The sequence below is a fragment of the Cryptomeria japonica genome, chromosome 10, assembly GCF_030272615.1.
Source record: "Cryptomeria japonica chromosome 10, Sugi_1.0, whole genome shotgun sequence".
Taxonomy (NCBI): Eukaryota; Viridiplantae; Streptophyta; class Pinopsida; order Cupressales; family Cupressaceae; genus Cryptomeria; species Cryptomeria japonica.
The window spans coordinates 674,669,568-674,694,570 of record NC_081414.1 but is presented as its reverse complement, the minus strand read 5'-3'; the positions used below and the strand labels follow the sequence as shown (position 1 = coordinate 674,694,570).

Genomic DNA, 25,003 nt, shown 5'->3' with positions numbered 1-25,003 from the left:
CGTCATCATCCACCTAGACTAGATTTAGTCCTATTGGACCAACTCTACACTTCTTTTTGGTAAACCAAGAAACTGTTTTCAACAGCTGCAACTTGAGATTGATTGAAACATTCCTCAAGTTGACATGGTATGTTGTATTCTGTTTTAGGCAGTGCAAACAATGTAGCACTTTATTGTTAGGTCTTCCATCTACTATGTGATTCAGAGGAAGATGCTATTGCTTGCATAAAGATTCGAACAGGCCACTTGCTATCTTTTTTTGCTTTCTTGAACAGAGATGCTTCACTTTGTGACCTCTAAGAATATGTCTATTTCAAATGTTAGGTTTTGCAAAGGACCCAGAGGACTAATATATGGATTGCCAGTTTCTTTCATCTTTTTTCATTGGTTGGAGCTGCCAAGAACCTCTTAAACGCTACGACTACCACCATAATGGTTATATATTTGTTAGGCTGCATCCTCCTTCACATGCAACCACTAGGGGTACCTTTATCCTCCTTTCTCAGTCCAGATATGGTAGGTCAGAGGTTTGTTGGTCTAGAGGGATGGATACCAATACCACCTTTTATCTGCATTCTAGGAGATCCAGCCAAGCACATATTGCTAGTTTCCTTTCCTTTCTAGGAGACACTATCTACCTTTCCCTAGGATCACATAGCTAGGCCCTCTTTATCATGGCCATTTTCCCATGGATATCATCAAGTCATGTATGAGCTCTTTCATAGTGATCAACGATGGAGCCAAGACATGTCATTGAGACTGTAATATCCCCACAATTTTTTTTTAATTTATATCCAGTTACAATCACAACAAGAACCCGTTAAGGTGAGGAAATCAAGATATAATAATGCTGAAATTGTAACCCTTCCACTTTCTGATCACCAAGTGCCCAATATGGGAAGGTGAGAGCATACGATGTTGAGGGGATTGTTAGCTTCAAATAAATGGAAATAATACAATGCTTGGGCAGCAAGCCAGCCCCTTCCACTTTTCAGCGGGATATGAAGAATATTAAAAATCACTTGGCGGTAAACCAGCCAAGGATGATGCAAGAAACTGAAGAACAATCACTCTATAGCTTATGCTGCGAGAGGACTAGAAATGAAATAGCAATCAACTCCACTGCTTATTCAGCGGGAGGACTGAAAATGAGATTACAATCAACTCAACCGCTTATTCAGCAGGAGGATAGAGTTACAATCAATAAGAAGGCGGCAAGCCAGCCTCTTCCACTTATGCAGTGGGCCAAAGAACAACAATCCAAGTATATAGCTGTTAGTACTACTAATCAGCTTTACAATGGAAACATGGATTACAAAATTACTAAAATCACTGTCCAAACTAGGTGGCAATGCCAGCCTCTTCCACTTATGCAGTAGGACTAGGAGAGATCAAAGAAATTGCTGTTAGTACTACTACCAACATTTCAATATGAATCATAGAAGATAACAATGAAGAACCAATAGCTGCAAACAATTACCAAGTTCACTTTCTCTCCGCACAAAAGAACCCACACACCCAATAACCAACTCCACACAAGAAGACACTCCAAAACGGAAAATCTCTAAATCTGATATACTTCCAACACGCTGAAAACACATAGATCAGCAAGCTAAGAACTCGCTAATTTACTCATAACTCTTTCCACACTCGTCAGAATCACCTCCAAACAGATGCAAATGAGAGATACAATGATGGCAATAAGGATGGAAATGAAAGACATCAACTAACAATGCCCAAACCAATGGCACGCAACCCAAAGCACTCCCAACATAAAGCATTTACAGCAGAAAACTTTGACTTGCATAATAAAATTCAATACTCTAAGGAAACCAATGAAAACTTACAAGATGAATCGCTCATGACATAGGAAATGAACGAGAAAATACCCAGAACAAACACACACTCAAGCAGGAAGATATGACTGAAAATCACCTACAGCCACTCCAAAAACCAGCAAATTGGAAACACACCCAACACACCAAAAACTGAAAATCTTTCAATCAGCACAATCTATCTCTCTGGATGAAAGATAGTCACAAATAACCAGCTAGGCACTGTCTTTCAAGTACGAAACTGATGGTTGCTAGGAAGCTCTCAACTTCGAAGCTCAACTTTGGCACCAATTCGGCAGCACTTTGTTACAAATAATCATGGATGCCAAATGAGAGCCCAAGGCCTGTATTTATAACTTTTTGCTAGCCAAATTTAAATTCAAATGCTCTCCAAATGCGCCCAAACCAAATGGCATTCCATTTCATCCACATTTGGTGTTGCATTTTATTTCATTTCCTTGCAGAAGTTCGCCCAACTCACATTCACCCAAAATCGCCCTTTTTAATAAATGTGTCATAAATTAAAGTGTAAAGTGGGCGCCCACCTATGACTTCCAAATAAAAAAATTACTAAGGCAATATACTTAGAAAATCACCCCATTTGACTTGAGTTATAATTTAATTATTAACACCATGACGACCCCCTTGAAGTCATATGCAAATTTCGCCCAAATAGACTTAGGATAAAATGAAAATTTTCTCCCCTCTTAAAGTCGCCCATCCATAAAATAATTAAATATTAATAACTCATGCCTAAGGTATTAATATATTAAAAATACCTTCTCCTCAAATACTGATTATTGTCAAATTGAGCCGGAGATTGAAGTGTTGGAAATCACCAAAACTGAATTGAGTTGGAGCTTTGAACTGAACTGCTAAAAATAGTCATCTGAGTGAATACAAGATCCTGCTAAAATAATACTGCCGGAAATAGCCACTGAGTTGAGTTGCAGAATCCCTGCCAAAAATAGTACTTACTATAAATAGCATACTGCTAAAAATAGTAAGTGTTTCCAAAGTGATTTTTACCACATTTTGAGCAGCTGCCAAACTTACTAAAAATAGTAAGTCCCGAAAAGGTCCTCAAATTGGTTAGCATGTTATACCATCACAGAGCTCTCAGAAAACCCAAAAAAACCCAAAGAACTCAATTGCTTCTGCCTCCACTTACTAAAAATAGTAAGTTGGTCAAACTCCATAACTTGCTATGCATGTACCCTCATTGCGAAGCTTTCTGAAAACCCAGAAGGAATCCAGAATCCAAACTGACAAATTCCAACATGTAAGCCTTTGAAACTGTAGAAACATCCTCCCAGAGGTAGTAAACCCTAATTTCTGCTTCCGACTAGCCTACGGGTCTCTGGAATAGGCTAACGGCCCCCAAAACAAACTAGAGCGGAAAAGGGGACATTACAGAGATTAGTGAAGCCATTGTTTCCAATCTATCTTTAATAAAATGTTTTCAGTGTTTGTTAGAGTGGCTTTATCTTCTAAAATTTTAGTGTTTACCTCCTTTGGGTTACCTTCCAATTTAGCAAGCCTCTATTATTATTGTGCTTTTAGTGTATTTATAATGTAGTTTTGTTGAGATCCTTAATATTCTTTCTGTTGGCTGTACTTTGGAGTCCGTTTGACCTGTTTTGGTCATCTATATACATTGATATATTTTGTTTCTTTGTTCTTTTTTATATGTCCTATAAAGCAATCTTCCGTTCTTTCCGTTCCATTTTCTATGCTTATAGTCTGGATATCTTTCAAGGTTTTAGTATTAGAACTTGTTTTCTTCTTTTATTTCTATTACAGTTGACCTTAAAAAATAATTTTGTGTGTTTGGAACATGTATAGCATTCATGTTTCCATGAATCCCTCTGGAAGGAATAGGGAATAAAAAGAACTGATGCCTCAAGACTGCATAAAGGTATTTTGGGGCTCTTGAATAAAATATGATAAAGAAGTAATTAATTGTTTGAAAAATCTTCAGAGGAAGATCATCATGTACTTTTGAGGTCGTATAGCTCATAAATGCAATGTGACAGCTTTGTGTTTGTGGCCAGGGCCAATGAGTTATTTAAATATGACTATGTTTCCTCAACCTTGGGTTTGGTTATTACTCTTTGGCCTGCGAACTACTTGAGAAATAATTTGTTTTGTGAAACTTCTTGGTACATGCCAGTGGCTGTAAGGAAAAGTGGCAGTTTGGGAATCCTTTCATCACTCAACAAATACCTCTGGGCTGTTGATTGTAACTATCCTTATCCCTGATGATAAATCAGTTTATCTCCTTTGAACTCATTAACACACTGTCATTTTTTGGGTATGACTATTGGTTCTGCATGCCCATTCCTTTCTGTATCTGCCTGCATTATTTCTGGAGAATTGAAATATCCCTAATATAATTTTCCAATTGCCTCTTTGATTTTCTTTTGTTCCTGGTCATATAATATCTCAATGCTTGCTATGTTTTGAGTTTCAGATTTGCCAGTTGTTATGGTTAGTGATATCATGAAAATACAGAACAGTAATTGAACTTAGTTTTCTTATCAATGAAATAGAATTCTCTAGGGCAACTGCAGACTAGATTTGGAATTATCAGTTCATTAATAAACAGTAACTCAGAAAATACATACACCAGCAGAACAATATGTATTAAATCTGCCTGACCTCTTGCTTGAGAATTGAGTATGCAATCAACTGAGAAAGATTGTGAGTCTAGACTTGTAAATAGAGTTTTTCTGACCGGAGCTTGTCTTTGAACAGCCCAGAGATGTGGTATCTATTCGGTGCGATAATGAACAGAAAAGGTTTGCATTTGAAGGTGCAAATTTTACTTTGTATTTGACGATACACTTTCACACTGGAACAGAAGATTATTGGAGTCTGAACAATTCCCCAGAATAATCTTGAATTTCCTTGTGCCTGATATCTGTTAGAAATTGTCCCACGGCTTATATAATTTCATCCCTGTGATGATCCCTCGAACTTGATGATGGAGCTGCTACTTGGTGTTTATGGAGCCACACTAGGATGCACACTAGTCACAGGAACCCACGGGAAATGACACCTGTTATAATCAGACTTTAGCAAATGTCTCCTTTGTAGCCCTATAAATAAATTTATTCCCGATAACAAAGTTCTGCATGAAATATTCACTTTGGACCATAGGCTTGATATTACAATATTTCCCCATATTTTCTCATGCCGATACAAAAATAAGGATCACACCCCACTTATAATGATATCCTAAACTCATGAAATGCAATATTGTAAATAAAGATTATATGTGCCAACTCAGACAGATGGCTATTGAACCAATGCCAAATATATCTCAGATGAGTATATTAAAGCTGCAGAACTTATAAAATTCAGAATATAATAACTCATTTCCCAATCAAGAATGCAAATATCTTATTTCTGAAATAAACTTTTGATCCTTACAAATTTGTCTTCAATGGAGACTTCGCAAATTTGTCCAGTTGTTAACTCCATCGTGAATCCACTTCCAAGAAGAGTCAGCTTTTCGTCCAACCCTTCTATCAACTCCTGAAAGTTTTCCTCCCCAGAAATCATTAATCGTTTTTCAAATCCATAAGCTTACCTTCGCTACAACCCTAGGACCTCGTTATAAAGCCCTCTAGGAAACTTCTAGAAGATTAGGCCAATTGGGGAACTTTATTTAATAAACTGACCTTATAATAATATTATATTATTTTATTGTTATTTAATTAAAATAATTAATAATTCTTTTAAAAAAAATAATGCCTGGTAAACTTTTTAACGTGACCGGCGACGCTGGCATGACACGCCCTCTGGCTCCACATGAAATGCTTTTGACCCGGAGCTATGAACCGGTGAGGCCACAACCGGGGGACCTCATCCCCACACTTAACTTGTTCAAACCCGCGAGCACAACGGCTCAGCGAAGACACAAGGCATGTGAGCACAATGGTCCAGTAGGGGTTTGAACCTTGGTGGCCGCTTCACCAACAAAGTGTTTTAATTGTGACACTACATGTCCGAAGACAAATCAATTAATATTAAATCATGAATATATATATTTTTTGATAACTTAATAAAAATCAATTTAATTAATTGTCACCTTAAGGATTGGGAACATTACAAGAATATATATTTTCAACATGGATCATGTTCTAGATTACTGTGCTGAAGTGCCAGTTCCACAAGTGGTCTTACTAGATCTTCTTTACCATCCATTTGAAATGAGTTGAGTAATTACCACTAAGACTTGTAAAAGATGTTAATGTTGGCAATGTCACTTAATAATCTAAATTCTTTTTATAGGTTCAATGGGTATGATCCACCTCCTGCACGTGTATTTGCTTGGCGTGTATTGGAATTAATGAATGATGGAGTTATTGAAGAAGAGGCAACCGCCATTGCAGATGTAAGCTATTTGGTTATTCTTTTATTTTAAAATAGTTTATACAAAGTTCTTTTTGTCTAAAGTTGCTTTTTACTTTCATTTGGGCCATTATCACTGTCTTGTAAAATTTCATTTCCATTTCTTCTCAAGCTTGAATCCTTAGGAATCGTTATTAATCTATGAACAATGTTCTCATTTTTTTAACTTTTTTTCATTCTTGTTGCTGAGATTTAAAATTGTCTTTAATCCTATTTAAAAGACTATATTAGGAAATAACTGCCCTGGGCTTGACTAAGATCAAACAGAAAATAGCTTCTGTTCAGCAATTGGAGAATAATATTATTGTAAGAATATAAGTTACTGGTTCGGGTTTAGGTTTGATGGTTGGGTTGGCCGATTTGGTCAAAATTTATTGGGGGTTGGGTTTGTTTTGGGTTCATCCATACAAGAATTGATAAAAATCAGAAATATATACATATTTGCAGCAGTAATTAAGTGCAAAATACACCACCATATTAATAGACAATATCTAGTCAAACTCGAATATCATGATATATTTTAAAGTTAAAAAATAATAATGTCGAGTGTCAACAATCAGCCATCATTGATCAAATATGATGTGAGTCATAAAAAATATCTGTAATGCCCCGTCAGGAACCCCAAAGGAAAACATCATAATCTATGCAACTAAGGGTGAAATAATATATATATATATTTTTTTTAAGTGCATGAATTAAACCTTAGAACATCTAATAACATAGCGGAAGTCTAACACCTGAATTTCCTAAGGGTTACCAACGAATATTACTTCGTAAATTAAATATTTAAGATAAAATTTCCACAATGAAAGAATTCAAAATACTTCAAGCAATCATATATTATATACAAAAGAATTAAGAAATTGAAATAGCATACATTACAATGTTTCTTTGCTTTCAATATTCGAAAATACATGTTTTCAAAAAAGAAAATTACATCATGAGCTAAAATGTTACAAAATGAAAGTTACATAAAGTTTCTTTTCAAAACCTCTAGTTTTCAACTGAATAATGGTTAGGAACAAGAGTTGGTACATGAATCACGAACCAAGAACATCAGCGAAGTCCTTCCTCGCTTGAAGATACGTACCAGAACATCCGATGGGAAGTGACACTACCACCCGACCATGTGATTCCGAAAGGGAACCACCCCACCATGCTGGAGATAGTAGATAACCCTCAAGCAAGCAAAATGAAACAAGAACGAAAGGACTACAAGACTCCACTTAAAATCATGTGACCCAACTCACAAAACACTAGTGACTCTAAGGAGAAAGTGTCATCGCATGTCTTACGGTGGATACCATGGTATAGCCTCCATAGGTCCCGGCCCCCATCCTGGGTTATCTTGGTAACCTCTCCCGAACCTCCGATTCCAACTAAGACTCATGCGGACCTTACCAATCCTCTCACGAAGACAAGGTGGTAAGTTTGCCATTCCAGGCCTTCTCGCTACATTATGAGTCCTGTACTAGCACTCACCTATGTGCGAGGCACATTGTTTTATTTAACTTTTATTCTACCCTTCCCTAGTCATTTATTAGATTTTCACTTTCTTAACCAACTTCCAACGGGTTATCCTGTCACCACTTTGGGCACGGCCCCCGCTCGAAAGCCACTCTCTCTCTTAGGACACTACGGTTTAGTTTTATCTACAAAACTCTATGGCGACATAGACAGCCATACCCAATTTTGACCTACCTCGGATGAAATATACATAATTACTAACCTAAGGTTGACCATTACGAACAACTCACAGTGGCTCATTTCCTTAAGGTTATACATCTAAATGACTGGCCAAAACACAGTACACAAGACATAGTGACAACATGACTTAATGTACTTAGTTGCGACCACCATATAAACAAGGTAATCTTACGTACCAACACCTATCACAAAATTAACTTGCAATACGAATATACGTTGTCAAGACACGAAGAACAATATGGTTGGTATAACACAAAATTTTACACTTATTAACATGTTTAAGAGTTTAATTACTCTTGTTAACTACTATAGGTACACCACCTTAATAATTTCCATTTATACCATAGACTAAGATTAAAATAGATATATTTATTTCATTAAGGGAGTCTTACGAGAAGACATAATACATTTCTCCATAGAATAATGTCTTTATTTTTATTTTTTTTATTTTTTTTACACTAGTGTTACATCATTCTTCTGGAAAAAACGGAGAAGTGCACTTGTCAGACTCTACATGATCTAAAGGAGTATATCCTTCAGATTTGCTTTCACTCAGGGGAAAGTACCCCATAGACTCATTATCACTTAAGGGGGTATACCCCTCCGACGAGTCAGAACTTATAACCATCGGCTTTTCTGGCGAGCACTCTAGTTTGGGTTCTTTCCCTTTTCCAACAGTAACTTCTTTAGTTGGACTCTGAGTAGGACCTTTTTCTATCTCTTTGCTCTCTTCAGGAGCTGGGTTGACAGGTGTCAAAGAATCTTTCTTGACTTTCAAGTAGTGAGCATAACCTGCTACGGATTTGCGAGCTGTCTGTTTCACTCGTACCATCTCTGTAACGTTTCAATAGTAAACTATTACTTCCCAGACTCTCCTAGAGCTACGTCTAATAAATCTTAATAACTAGGTTTTGAACGCAACCATACATTTCTTTCATATAATAACAAGTGTGCAATTTGAACTTAATCACTATTCCACTTCTATAGTCATAACATAATCACAACTTCTATTATATGATTTTATTTAACAATCCCTAACGATAAATAAAACATAACCATAACTATTTCATAAGCAAGACAATAAACATGACATATAACAGAGATTGTAAATATTAATGATCGTAAACTAAAAAATTCCTGACCTATTTGAAATGTTGATCAATATGCAAGACCTTAACGCCCTTTCGCCGATAAATGCGCCTTGCTTGCGATCCTTTTCACCAATACTTTCCAACTCTATCAAAAAAAACAGCTCTCTTGATACTATCAAAACAATATCCTCTTAAAAAAAACAACTCTCTAACTCTATTCTTCTTTCTACAATCCACCGTCCTTCCTTGGATGCCAAAAATGACTTGTCTCCTTTCCTCTCTACTCCCACCCCTATTTATACTAAAAATCACCCACCGCTTCTCCCAAATCTGGGGCTTGGTAATAGTTATTAACTAAAAGTCTTTTACCTCCAACTCTTCTTGTTCCTCCACGTAAGGAGTCCATCTCCAGTTAACTATAGTCTTTGCGCTCCTTGATCGTGGTTATAACAATTATCGGCTGGGTGGAGAGATCGGTTCATTACATCAAACACTTATGTGTTTGCAATCAGCGAATTGTGTGTTTAATCTGCCAGGTCTTGAGTCAACTAAGGTTTATGTTTCAGTCTTCACCTTACGTGCCAAAACACAATAATCCGATGGGTGATATCAACTACTTCTCCACGTCCAAACTCTTCCACGAGCTGCAGTTCATGGCATCTAACTGCAGATTGGCCGATTGAGGAGGGGAATAGACTGGCACGTAAGGTGAAGACTGAAACATAAACCTTAGTTGACTCAAGACCTGGCAGATTAAACACACAATTCGCTGATTGCAAACACATAAGTGTTTGATGTAATGAACCGATCTCTCCACCCAGCCGATAATTGTTATAACCACGATCAAGAAGCGCAAAGACTGTAGTTAACTGGAGATGGACTTCTTACGTGGAGGAACAAGAAGAGTTGGAGGTAAAAGACTTTTAGTTAATAACTATTACTAAGCCCCAGATTTAGGAGAAGCGGTGGGTGATTTTTAGTATAAATAGGGGTGGGAGTAGAGAGGAAAGGAGACAAGTCATTTTTGGCATCCAAGGAAGGACGGTGGATTGTAGAAAAAAGAATAGAGTTAGAGAGTTGTTTTTTTTAAGAGGATATTGTTTTGATAGTATCAAGAGAGTTGTTGTTTTTTTTGATAGAGTTGGAAAGTATTGGTGAAAAGGATCGCAAGCAAGACACATTTATCGGCGAAAGGGCGTTAAGGTCTTGCATATTGATCAACATTTCAAATAGGTCAGGAATTTCTTAGTTTATGATCATTAATATTTACAATCTCTGTTATATGTCATATGTATTGTCTTGCTTATGAAATAGTTATGGTTATGTTTTATTTATCGTTAGGGATTGTTAAATAAAATTATATAATAGAAGTTGTGATTACGTTATGACTATAGAAGTGGAATAGTGATTAAGTTCAAATTGCACACTTGTTATTATATGGAAGAAATGTATGGTTGCGTTCAAAACCTAGTTATTAAGATTTATTAGACGTAGCTCTAGGAGAGTCTGGGAAGTAATAGTTTACTATTGAAACGTTACAGAGATGGTACGAGTGAAACAGATAGCTCGCAAATCCGTAGCAGGTTATGCTCACTACTTGAAAGTCAAGAAAGATTCTTTGACCCCTGTCAACCCAGCTCCTGAAGAGAACCCAACTCCTGAAGAGAGCAAAGAGATAGAAAAAGGTCCTACTCAGAGTCCAACTAAAGAAGTTACTGTTGGAAAAGGGAAAGAATCCAAACTAGAGTGCTCGCCAGAAAAGCCGATAGTTATAAGTTCTGACTCGTCGGAGGGGTATACCCCCTTAAGTGATAATGAGTCTGTGGGGTACTTTCCCCTGAGTGAAAGCAAATCTGAAGGATATACTCCTTTAGATCATGTAGAGTCTGACGAGTGCACTTCTCCGTTTTTTCCGGAAGAATGATGTAACACTCTAGTGTAAAAAAAAAAAATAAAGACATTATTCTATGGAGAAATGTATTATGTCTTCTTGTAAGACTCCCTTAATGAAATAAATATATCTATTTTAATCTTAGTCTATGGTATAAATGGAAATTATTAAGGTGGTGTACCTATAGTAGTTAACAAGAATAATTAAACTCTTAAACATGTTAATAAGTGTAAAATTCTGTGTTATACCGACCATATTGTTCTTCGTGTCTTGACAACGTATATTCGTATTGCAAGTTAAATTTGTGATAGGTGTTGGTACGTAAGATTGTTAATGCATGGTAGCTTATGCAAGATAAGATCTTCCTAACCTTCCTGTTCTGTTATTCATCTACATGCTTCATGTTTGATTTATATTACATATGATTATCGGATTGTACAAACATTGCTTATCATTAAGTTATCGGGTTAAATTAGCCGATACATACTTGCTATCGGATGCATAAACATTGGCACCGATTCACATCTGTTATCGGGCTTAATTATATCGAGCATATTTGTTATCGGGTTTAATGAATACACCGCTTCATTTGGCATTAAACATTGGTTAACAAATGCACCGGTTGGATTATATTCATCGTGCACTTTGAATCATCGATGTTTATCTGAAACGATTCATTAAATAGATCAGTCATTATATTATGATATTACAATATGCTATCGGGGGTTTTTTGAACCGATAATCAGCATTGTGTTAATGGTATAAATGTAAAGGCACCGATCAATGGGTGCATTGATCGGTCATGCCTAAAAGGCATGACCGGTCAATACACCAATTGACCGGTTGCCTAAATGATATATATGCCAATTGAATTCATTTGGAGAAGACAGAGAAAATATTAAATGATCTCTCTCCTTCAGACTTGCAGATAAAAATCAGAATTATTAGACATTGACATAATTCCTCATATCCATATATAGCATACATAGTTCATAACTTGTTCTTTAATTGAAATTGAAATAACTTTACATGGTATCAGAGCCAAGGTAATCGAACCTTAGGCTATTCAATTTTGATAAAATTCAAGGACTAAGTTACAAACTACATCACATTTCCATAATGGCCAACGCTATCAGATTCGAAGATAGACTCCGAGGTAGCGAAGATTTTTCAGCTTGGAAGTTTAGAATCAAAATGATTTTAAGAGAAAACAAAGTTGATTCATATGTCCAAACTGAAAGTGCACAACCAGAAGATGAAACCGAGAAATCCACATGGATCGAGGGAAATGATAAGGCTATTAAAATAATAGTGGATGGGGTAAGAAATAATATAATGCCCATCATTAGAAAGCAGGAGACGGCTTATAAAATGTTCAAGGCACTTGAAAAGACATTTGAGATATCAAATGCAAGTCGTACTCTAGCACTAAAACGAGAAATAAATCATATCACCATGAACAAAGGGGAGACAATCAACGCCTACTTCATGCGGATATCAGTTCTAAAAGATGAACTTGCAACTCTGGACTACGAGATCCGAGGCAAAGAACTAACACTCATTGCTTTAGATGGGTTGCCTAGTGGATGGAGCACATTCGTCCAAGGCATCAGTGCAAGGTCCAAATATCCTAAGTTTGAAAGACTAAGAGATGACTGTCTACAAGAAGAATCCCGATTGAACAAGGTAGGAATAAAAGAAAAGAATATAGATGAAGACTTGCAAGTCCTAAATACAAACATCAATAAAAAGTACAAAAAGAAGCAATTCAGGAAAAGAAAAGCTAAACAAGGCAAGAACACTTCTAAGAAAGACCTATCACATGTTCAATGTTATAGGTGTGACAAATTCGGACACTATGTTGCAAACTGTCCGGAGAAAGGGAAGCAAGCCACATTTGCAAAAGTGAAGAAATCTAGAAAAGAAAATGACTCCGAGAACTATGTCTTCTACTCAGCACTTACAAGCCATACTTCAAACAAATCTAACTCATGGGTGATCGACAGTGGTTCATCCAGACACATCACCGGCTTTAGAGAAATACTAGACCCCATGATAGAGAAAGATGATGAGGAAGTAACCATCGGAGACGATTCTTCACATCCAGTTAGAGGAATTGGAACCTGCACCATCAAACTGAAGTCAGGCATGTCACTACGACTTGAAGAAGTACTATATGTTCCAGGCATCAAAAGAAATCTAATCTCCATATCAGCACTAGAAGATCAAAGATACAGAGTGACCTTCATGGAAAACAAGGTGTTGGCTTGGCCAAAGAGATCCTCCATCAAAGACGCTAAGGTCATTGGTCGAAGACAAGGCTATTTGTATGAGCTATGTACAGAGCCCAATCTAGCATTGATCCATGAAGCAACTAATGCAAATGAAGTATGGCACAGGAGATTAGGCCATCTGAATTATAGAGCTTTGTCAACCATGGGAAACCTTGTCACAGGTCTACCTAAGTTGAAGCAATATCATTCAGAGGCATGCAAAGGGTGTGCCTTAGGTAAAAATACCAAAAATGCATTTCAGAATAGTACTAGGAAAACTAGCAAAGTTTTGGAGTTAATTCATTCTGATGTATGTGGACCTATGTCCGTACCCTCGCTAGGGGGATTTTTGTACTATGTAATTTTTGTTGATGACTACTCTAGGAAGACGTGGATCTACTTTCTGAAATGTAAAGAATCAGAAGAGATCCTAAGTAGGTTCAAAAAGTTTAAAACATTAACAGAAAATCTCTCTGAAAACAAAATTAAAACCTTAAGAACTGACAATGGGGGGGAATACACATCAGAACTATTTAAAGACTTTTGTAGAAATTCTGGGATTAAGAGGGAGTTGACAATACCTTATAATCCACAACAAAATGGAGTAGCTGAAAGGAAAAATAGGACCATAGTAGAAGCTGCCAAAGCCATGATACTAGATCAAAATCTAAACTTGAACCTTTGGGCAAAAGCAACTAACACTGCTGTGTACATACAAAATAGATGTCCTCATTCACACCTTGAAGATAAAACTCCCGAGGAAGTCTTTACCAAGACAAAACCAGATATCAGCCATCTTAGGATATTTGGGTGTCCGGTCTATATTCATGTACCTAAAGAGAAAAGACTAAAACTAAAACCCTCTGGAAAAAGGGAAATACTTGTAGGATACAGTGAAACTTCTAAAGCCTACAGAATCTATGTACAAGGGCAGAGAAATATTGAACTCAGTAGGGATGTAATCTTCGAAGAAGACTTAGCCTTCAAAAGGGCCCAAAATACAATAGAACCTGAAATTCATAATCCTACTCCTAACCTAGAAGAAGAACCTACTCCTGAGCTTCAGAGGGAGTATCTTGAGGAAACTATAAGTGAAACACAAGACCCACCTATAGATAATCGCAAGAAAAGACCACTATGGGCCACCAAAACTATAGCAGAAGCTCAGAAGTTCGCTGCTCCTTCAGGAACCTTCAGGGAAAGCAAGAGGCCTAATAAATTCATCAACTATGTTGCACTTATGAATGATCTCTCTAAAGCTGAACCTAACAATGTTTCAGATGCACTCAAACATCAAGTATGGATAGATGCCATGACTGAAGAATATCAGTCCATTATGAAGAATGATGTTTGGGAGATTGTTCCTAGGCCAACCAAGAAGTCTGTCGTGTCTTCTAAATGGTTGTTTAAAATCAAGCATGCTGCAGATGGCAGTATTGAAAAACACAAGGCCAGATTTGTAGCTAGAGGGTTCTCACAGAAGGAAGGAATAGATTACGAAGAAACATTTGCACCTGTTGCCAGGTACACATCAGTAAGAGCTGTCCTAGCCATTGCAGCAGCAAAGGGGTGGAAGGTACATCAGATGGATGTTAAGACAGCATTCCTAAATGGCAAGATCGTGGAAGAAGTCTACTTAGAGCAACCTGAAGGGTTTGAAATTCATGATGCGAAGTCTCATGTGTGTAGACTCAAGAAAGCTCTTTATGGGCTCAAACAGGCTCCCAGAGTTTGGTATGAAAGAATTGACACCTATCTCTCAAAGTTGGGTTTCTCTAAGAATGATGCAGATCCTAATCTCTACCTCAAAAGAAATAAAAGTGATATGTTAATATTAATTTTATATGTTGATGACTTATTAATTACAGGAGATGATCACCTAATAGATCAATGCAAGAAAGATCTATTCACAGAATTTGATATGAAAGACTTGGGGCTTCTTCATTACTTCCTAGGATTGGAAGTATGGCAGAATTCTGATAATATTGTACTGAACCAAGGGAAGTACACCTTGGACATATTGACAAGATTTGGAATGCTAAACTGCAGACCCATGACCTCTCCTATGGAAACCAACTTCCATAAACTTAAAGAAGCAGCAACAGAATCAAGACCTACTGACCCCACTCAATACAGGCAGATGATTGGGTCCCTGATGTATCTAGTAAATACAAGGCCAGATATCTGCTATGCTGTTAATGCCTTAAGTCAGTTCATGTGTGAACCTAAGGAGATACACCTGGTTGCAGTAAAACATATAATGAGATATCTACAAGGTACCCTAAAGCTTGGTCTCAAATATGAAAAGGTTGACATAGATCTACATGGATTTACAGATTCAGATTGGGCTGGCAGTGTGACTGACAGAAAGAGCACTTCAGGGTGCTGCTTCAGTTTAGGGTCAGCCATGATATCCTGGATCAGCAGAAAACAATCTTCAGTAGCTCAGAGTTCCACAGAGGCTGAATATATTGCAGCTTCAATGGCTGCCCGAGAAGCAGTATGGCTAAGGAAATTGCTCGTGGGATTATTTGGAGAACCTATGAAACCTACAGTCATTCAGTGTGATAATCAAAGCTGTATAAAATTTTCTGTAAATCCAGTATTTCATGACAGGTCCAAACATATTGAGATTCCATATCACTATGTACGAGATATGGTTGACAGGAATGTGATAAAGTTAGAATATGTGTGTACAGGAGATCAGACTGCAGATATTCTGACCAAACCACTTTCCAAGTGAAGGTTGATCACTTCAAAAAGGGTTTAGGTATGATAGAAAGATAATCTGCTTTGTAATCTATACTTACATATATTTAAGATGTTTAAGGTGTAAACTTCTTTGTCATGTTTGGACTATCTCTTGGCTTCTTGCCACCTGTGTTCATATCTAAGAGGTGACGATCTCTCAGATACTAAACACTTGTATGTAGACATCATAAGGTGACGATCTTATGATAGTCAAACCAGTAATCATGTTGGATCATTGGTAAGTCATGGATGTACCATGACTATGTTGTGATACAACATTTGTACAAATGTTATTGCATTATCACAACTTGGATATGATGAGAACTTAGCACTTCTCATATGGTTATCCTTGTGTTGCATGTTAGGCAACACTGATATCACGTGTAGGTGATATCTCAACCATTGATCATGTTGGATCTCTGGTAAGTCATGGATGTGCCATGACTATGTTGTGATAAACATTTATAAATGTTATTGCACTTATCACAACTTGGATATGATGAGAAACTAACCTTTCTCATAGACTTATCCTTAAGTATTGCGTGTTAGGCAATACTGATATCATGTGTTAGGTGATATCTTGATGAATCTTACAGATCACATGTTTTGGTGATTTCTCACATGATCAGGTGATGATTCTCTTACTTTTATCACATGTTAAAATAATACTTTATGTCACATGCTCAAGTGATGTTCTTCTATTTTGTATCATATGTCTTGATGGTACTTCTCATGTATAAATGATTTTTGCTGACTGACATTATCTTAGTTATGAAAAGGAAATGTGATGCAGGTTGCCTTATCTATCTTCCAAAGCTAAGAGGGAGTGTTAATGCATGGTAGCTTATGCAAGATAAGATCTTCCTAACCTTCCTGTTCTGTTATTCATCTACATGCTTCATGTCTGATTTATATTACATATGATTATCGGATTGTACAAACATTGCTTATCATTAAGTTATCGGGTTAAATTAGTCGATACATACTTGCTATCGGATGCATAAACATTGGCACCGATTCACATCTGTTATCGGGCTTAATTATATTGAGCATATTTGTTATCGGGTTTAATGAATACACCGCTTCATTTGGCATTAAACATTGGTTAACAAATGCACCGGTTGGATTATATTCATCGTGCACTTTGAATCATCGATGTTTATCTGAAACGATTCATTAAATAGATCAGTCATTATATTATGATATTACAATATGCTATCGGGGGTTTTTTGAACCGATAATCAGCATTGTGTTAATGGTATAAATGTAAAGGCACCGATCAATGGGTGCATTGATCGGTCATGCCTAAAAGGCATGACCGGTCAATACACCAATTGACCGGTTGCCTAAATGATATATATGCTAATTGAATTCATTTGGAGAAGACATAGAAAATATTAAATGATCTCTCTCCTTCAGACCTGCAGATAAAAATCAGAATTATTAGACATTGACATAATTCCTCATATCCATATATAGCATACATAGTTCATAACTTGTTCTTTAATTGAAATTGAAATAACTTGACAAAGATTACCTTGTTTATATGGTGGTCGCAACTAAGTACATTAAGTCATGTTGTCACTATGTCTTGTGTACTGTGTTTTGGCCAGTCATTTAGATGTATAACCTTAAGGAAATGAGCCACTGTGAGTTGTTCGTAATGGTCAACCTTAGGTTAGTAATTTTGTATCTTTCATCCGAGGTAGGTCAAAATTGGGTATGGCTGTCTATGTCGCCATAGAGTTCTGTAGATAAAACTAAACCGTAGTGTCCTAAGAGAGAGAGTGGCTTTCGAGCGGGGGCCGTGCCCAAAGTGGTGACAGGATAACCCGTTGGAAGTTGGTTAAGAAAGTGAAAATCTAATAAATGACTAGGGAAGGGTAGAATAAAAGTTAAATAAAACAATGTGCCTCGCACATAGGTGAGTGCTAGTACAGGACTCATAATGTAGCGAGAAGGCCTGGAATGGCAAACTTACCACCTTGTCTTCGTGAGAGGATTGGTAAGGTCCGCATGAGTCTTAGTTGGAATCGGAGGTTCGGGAGAGGTTACTAGGATAACCCAGGATGGGGGCCGGGACCTATGGAGGCTGTACCATGGTATCCACCGTAAGACATGCGATGACACTTTCTCCTTAGAGTCACTAGTGTTTTGTGAGTTGGGTCACATGATTTTAAGTGGAGTCTTGTAGTCCTTTCGTTCTTGTTTCATTTTGCTTGCTTGAGGGTCATCTACTATCTCCAGCACGGTGGGGTGGTTCCCTTTCGGAATCACATGGTCGGGTGGTAGTGTCACTTCCCATCGGATGTTCTGGTACGTATCTTCAGGCGAGGAAGGACTTCGCTGATGTTCTTGGTTCGTGATTCATGTACCAGCTCTTGTTCCTAACCATTATTTAGTTGAAAACTAGAGGTTTTGAAAAAAAACTTTATGTAACTTTCATTTTGTAACATTTTAGCTCATGATGTAATTTTCTTTTTTGAAAACATGTATTTTCGAATATTGAAAGCAAAGAAACGTTGTAATGTATGCTATTTCAATTTCTTAATTCTTTTGTATATAATATATGATTGCTTGAAGTATTTTGAATTCTTTCATTGTGGAAATTTTATCTTAAATATTTAATTTACAAAGTAATATTCGTTGGTAACCCTTAGGAAATTCAGGTGTTAGACTTCCGCTATGTTATTAGATGTTCTAAGGTTTAATTCATGCACTTAAAAAATATATATATATAAATATTATTTCACCCTTAGTTGCATAGATTATGATGTTTTCCTTTAGGGTTCCTAACGGGGCATTACAATATCATCATCTTTATCCATATTAGATGATCTATGTTGTGGTAAATCAAAAGAATCACAAATAGTGCCAGTGGCACTGGCACAAACACTAGCTTTAGCACTAGCACTCTCATGCTCACTAGGTGGCTCATAGTCACCATCAACATCAAGTGCAACAAAGTGGGTAGTGGAAGCATCCAAGTCAATACGCTCTAGCTTAATATCCCACTTCTTCGTCTCTCCTTTAAAGAACCTTGGAGAGATGTGTTTCTGTTTTGGTTGAGATCAATGTAGATTGTGACAAGTTAGTTTTAAAAATCTCCAATTTACTTGCAGAATTTTGAATACTCATGGGCCAAAAGAGCCTGGTAAGTTATTTGCCAAATTTTACCTGCTGAGCTGATTTCTTTGTAGAGGTTTTGCTGGGTCTCTCTAGAAACTCTCCAGCTAGCAAAAAGGATTTTTTTTTTGTTTTCAAATGTTTTTTTGTTGTTTTGGATTTGAACAACTTTCGTAGCTATTCAAAAATCAAAATTTTCTTATACTTTTCAACAGTATTTTGCACATTATACTTATTTTCATCCAAGTAGCCAGATACTCCTTTGTCCCTCCCTAGGCGCACATATCCCTGTATCCGAAACGGATACATATCTGATATGGCTCGGATACATGTTAGATACTGTACCCACGCATGCCCAGAAAACCCTGATTTTGCAACCATGCCGGATACTGTGTGATTTGATTTTTTAAAAATTTGATGTCAATCTTCCTAAATTTAATTTAGAAAAGAACTAACTTCATGCATTATTTAAAACGTGGTATAAACAAAACCTACACCAAATGAGAAAGATAAATGAAATGTTTTTCTCTTTTAGTGACCCCTTTTTTTGGTTATCTTCCAATGCAACTCTACTATTTTTGCATATTGTAAATTGTTAAATCAACTTATAATTATTTATGTAGCTATTATGTGTGTGTATTTCTTTTGAAGTAAAGAAAATCTCCTCTAATAACTTAGAAAATTGTGTTAAATATATGTGTGTGTGTTTTTTATGATAATCATATCCAGCCGTATCCATATTTGGGGGTCTTAAAAAATGGTAGTATCTGTATCTGATACCTTATCCGTTGTATCCATATCTGTGTCCATGCAATTTTGATTTTCATTAGTTTATCTATATTTTTAATATGCAAAGTTTTTGCGAAGTCTGAGTTTTTGAACTATGCTGAAGACAGCACTTGTAGTTAATTATTGTAAATATCATGCCTTCTTAGGGTTAAACTGTGTATTACCTGAAGGTAAATATATTTAACCCTGAGGATTAGTCTATAAGATTGGATGGAAAAAATCAGCTGGTATGGTAAAAGGAGCTTTTGAGTAGTAATTTAAAAAGTCGAAGTATCCAAGTCCTCTGGGCTTATGATTTATCCAGTGTTAATATGTGTACAAAGTTCAGATTTTTGTGTGCTACAGATTTGCTTCCCACTGTATATTTATATGCTGAACGTTGCTGTATCTGTGTACTCTTTGCAGATGGAATATAAAGCTGACAAGCAAGCAAAACGTCAGGCGTATGTCAGGCTGAAGGAAATTGCTCGGCTTGAAGGAAAGAAACCCCCTCCAAACCCGTATCCAAGTGCAATTAAGGAGATTCAAGCTGAGGAAAAGAAATACATACACGAACGCTTTAACAGCCCAGATATTTTGAATCTTGTGGACAAGATGAAACAACAAATGCAAGCGAATATGGAGCAAAGAGAGAAAATGAGAAGAAGATAATCTAAGTGCATAAATTTGTTTGTTATTGCACTGATGTTTAGTGTAACTTGGTTTACTTGTTCCTAGGAGTCTTAAAGTCTGACCAATTTTGTCAAATTTGGTTACGTAGCTTTCGTGATTTTTGTGATGATGATTGTGATCCAAACGATCATTATAAATCAGTCAGACGTTGTCAAGGCTTAGATTCTTGACAGGGGCATGAATAAAAAATGGAGTATTGCATTAGATAGAAAAATAACAAATTGTTGAGGATAACAAATAACTACTATGATTGTTCCTTCAGTGCATTTTTTTTTTATTATTACATTAATGCTCTAGTGTAACTTGGTGTGCTTGTTCCAAGGAGACCTAGGAGTCGGATCATTTTTGTCAATCATGCTTCCATAGCTTTCACTATTTTGTGATGATTTTGATCTAAGTGAGATCAGTACATAGCACTCAAATGCTGCCAAGGCCTACATTCTTGACAGGCACATGAATAAAAGATGGACTACTGCATTAGACAGAATTTTACTAAATAATTGAGGCATAACAAGTAACTGCTATATGCTTGCAAAAAGAAACCATTTTGAATTTCCAACTGTAGTATTTTTAAGAATGGTAAATTAATGCTTAAAATAGTCATACCTTTTGATGGTTGCTTCTGTATCAGCCTTTCTTATCACTGTTGTTTATACCCAGGTTTCTATTTTATTAAAATGGCAGATCTGTATAGCGTTCAAATTTAATGCAGTTAGTGCCTAGATAACTTTAAAAGTAAACAGGTTTTTCTCATGGTCATTGTTTAGAAATTTAACTACATTCACTTTGTGATAATTCTGCATATTATAATCTATGGCAAGGTAAAGTCAAGAAAGGTCAGTGGTCCACGGGGATGGTTTGCCCCCCCCAAAATCCCTGTTTCTAGGACAGGGATGTGCTCGCTGTACCCCCACTGCTGCCAGTTTGAAGGATGCCGTCCACACATTTCTTGGCCTAGGGCGTTCGAAAAAACAATTTTAATTTTTTTATTTATTTAAATGTGATTTTTTGGGGAAAAAATATTTTCCAGTACCAATTTTTAGATGGCCCCCTCCATGCCATCTAAGGTTTACAGAACACTACCAAATCCTCATTTTTTCCTCACATTTGATTTTCCAAGTTTTTCAACAGCTAAGTGAAGAGAGAAAAGAGCGAGTGGAGTGAGATTGAGGTGTTGCAAAGTGTAAGAGGGGTGAGGAGTAAGAAGAGGAGGATTCTACATCAATTTGGAGGGATTTCTCAAGCACGAGGTAGGTTTCTATGATTGTTTTTTCAAATTTTTTTTGTTTTTCTTTTGTAAATTTCATTTTCAAACTCTATTTTGATATTGAATCTTGATGACAAAATGAAAATTGAACATTGATATGAATCTAGTAGTCATGTTCAAGACTCTCTCTCTCTCTCTCTCTCTCTCTCTCTCTCTCTCTCTCTCTCTCTCTCTATATATATATATATATATATTGATTAAGTTGCAAGAGTCATTGCAACTCATGGTTATGATAACATATTGGAACTAGTGGGTCAAGTCCAAGACACGGCGAAGAATACAATGAAGAGTAATATGTTTTGGAGTGGTGCAAAATATATAGTCTCCATCATTGCTCTAGTTTTCTAGTTCATCATATATGGGGATACAGATGCATCTAACCTTGGAGAGGTGTATGAGTGTATTGATTCTATGTTTGACTGGATGAGGGTTGTGCACGAAGAGGACCCAACATTTACATTGTACAATGACCATATTCAACCAATCATTCATCGGAGGTGGGAGAAGTTCAACACTCCCTTCAACATGGTTGTCTATACATTAAATCCTAAGTGGTACAAGAATATGCTTAGTAGAGTTACATCGATATAGGACATTGAGGTGAGGTAGGGTTATTTAGTGCCATTGAGAAGTTGTTTGATCCAATAGATGCTAGCAGGATTCACACTTAGTGGACCAATTTGCCACTCTTGGGGGTTATTTTGAGGCAACCGAGATGGATATGGCAACAATGGCACAAGAGAACCCAATTTTGTGGTGGAACTGCCATGGACCAAAAATCTTTGACTCCTACTCTAGCAATTTGATTGCTATCTCAAGTTTCTAGTTCTTCAACTGCTGAGAGGATTTGGTTTATGTATAGCTTCATCCACTCTCATAGGAGCTATCACAAATTTAAGAGGATGCTACGACTTTAGATGCAGGATTGGTTGGTGTTAGTTTGGCGGAGTTTGATCATGAGGAGTCCATCAGTTCTAGTGACGAGGAGTTTAGGGATGATTAGGGGCTTCCCTTCAATACATTTTGACGTTTTGTATTTATTTTGATATCATGCTACTCACTGTAGTCATCTTTATGATATTTTAAATATAATAGAAATCTCCAATTTGACACTTTCATTTTTCAAATTTTATTTAATATTGAAGTTTTTAAAATTTTACTCTTTACTATTTGCAATTTTGCTATTTTACTGATTTGCCAAAATTTCATTTGAAATGTAATTCTTATACATCTTTTTATAACTAGTTTTTCATTTACTAAATTTATATTCTTGATTTAATGATTGAACATTGTCTTAGAATTGAGTTTAATTGTGTATTAACTATGCATGATAGAAATAAACATCCAAATAATATACATGCGCTTTACTAAAAAAAATTACCCTAGAAACATACAAACGAGAACAAACTTGTTTGAGTATCAAAATAGCTCATTTACATAAATCTAATAGATTCAAAACAAGTTATAGAGAATGACTAAAATCTTGTTACTCATAGATAACTGTTTAGCTTCTTTTGTACAATAATGAAGTTCTTGGTGAAATTATATAGAATTTAATATTCAAACCTTTGAACCTCATCATTGTTAGTCTCACGCTAATAATTTGTTCACACTTAATATTTAATGAAGCATATATATATATATATATATATATATATATATATATATATATATATATATATATATATTTCTAAATTTTAATACATGGGTCGAATTGGGGTCCACTCCTCTTACATATTATATTTTTTTTGTATTTCCAAGCTTAAACCACTTCTAACACTTGATTTAATGATTGAAACATTGTCTCAGAAATGAGTTTAATGATGCATCATAGAAATAACATCTTGTTAGAATTTTTTAACATATATCATAAGTGAGTACCAATTTCTTCTACATGATACAAGATGCGGATAAATTTTCCATATTCAACATTTCCAAAATTGATAAAGAAATATTTTTTAAAAATATTTGTCTATTCTTCTCAAAAGAAATTTTTCTTTAAAAAAAAAATATCAAAGTCTTTACCTCTTAAGTGCAAACCCAAATGCTAGCTCTAAAAAAAAGTAGGGTCCTTGTGATCATTTTTCTTAATTAATGTAATATATGATGCATTTCTTCTTAAATAAGAAATTAGATATACATGGGGAAAACCCTTTTGGGTAAAAAACCCTCATAAAGCATCATTTTATTAAAACACTTACAAATGTAGTCAATCAAAAAATAGACTTGAACTTTGGGACACTCCTCCAATACTTACACATGGCCAATAATACCTCTTGTGCATAGTGACAACTCACTACATATCTTCAATTTCACACACCTCTGAGATGAGAGAAACCTCCTTAAATATAGGAGGAAGGGTGGCTTCACTAGTCATGCCTTTTCAATAATCCCCATTCATAAATAATTAATAATCTAAATCAAAGACCAAGATAATTCAGAGAAACCCTAAGTGGAGCTAGTTACAACTACCACCCAATCAACTAACTTTTATTAAATATTGACCAATGAAAAATAAAGTATCCTCTCTTGCACAATTTGTGATGACCAAGAGCAAATAGGAAAATTCAATGCCACCTAGGATCGTAACAAAACATCTTCTAGGAGTGTGTGTACATTATCCTTTTCTTTGATAGCAAATTCAATGAATTTGGATATGATGATGTCAAGATCTTCCATTGGTGGACTTGGTGTGGCCTCCACCTTGTACTTGATGATTGCCAAGCTAGTTGTAAATGTGGCAAATTTATTTTCCCACTCCAGTCCTTGTTCTTGAACACTATTCATGAAAATCATGAATGAAGCAACATCCTCTAAGTGATCTTCTAAAATCGAACTTGTGGCTTCAAAGAAGATACTTTTCATTTTATCTTTCAATTCACACACATTCATATCTTTATCATTATTCACTTTTTGTCCAAATGTTACCTCTACATAAATGAGGATTGTATCTTGAATTTCCTTGACCATTTCCCTTAATTGAATGCAATCCTCCTTTACCTTCTCAAAGATTTCCTTTTTCAACATCAATGGACAATATCAATGGTGAAATTTGAATACTTGGTTTCCTTCCATCACATTTCCATCCACCAAAATTTGTTTGGGATTATTTATTAACACATAAATTGAGGATGCAAAATATTCAACTTCCATTGTCTTATCATCAACTTAGGGTTTCATTT

The 25,003-nt window shown here is 36.0% G+C and overlaps 1 protein-coding gene across 1 annotated transcript in view; it reads left to right on the top strand.

The window, feature by feature from the left end:
* LOC131077026 (uncharacterized) overlaps positions 1–20,906 on the top strand; it is a 62,864-nt gene extending 41,958 nt beyond the window's left edge. Inside the window, exons 3-4 of the mRNA XM_058014386.2 lie at positions 6,135–6,237; positions 20,288–20,906. Of these exons, the coding sequence (XP_057870369.1) occupies positions 6,135–6,237; positions 20,288–20,533 (349 nt within the window). The 3' untranslated portion in view covers positions 20,534–20,906. The remainder of the gene's footprint in view (positions 1–6,134; positions 6,238–20,287) is intronic.
* The last annotated feature ends 4,097 nt before the right edge of the window (positions 20,907–25,003 follow it).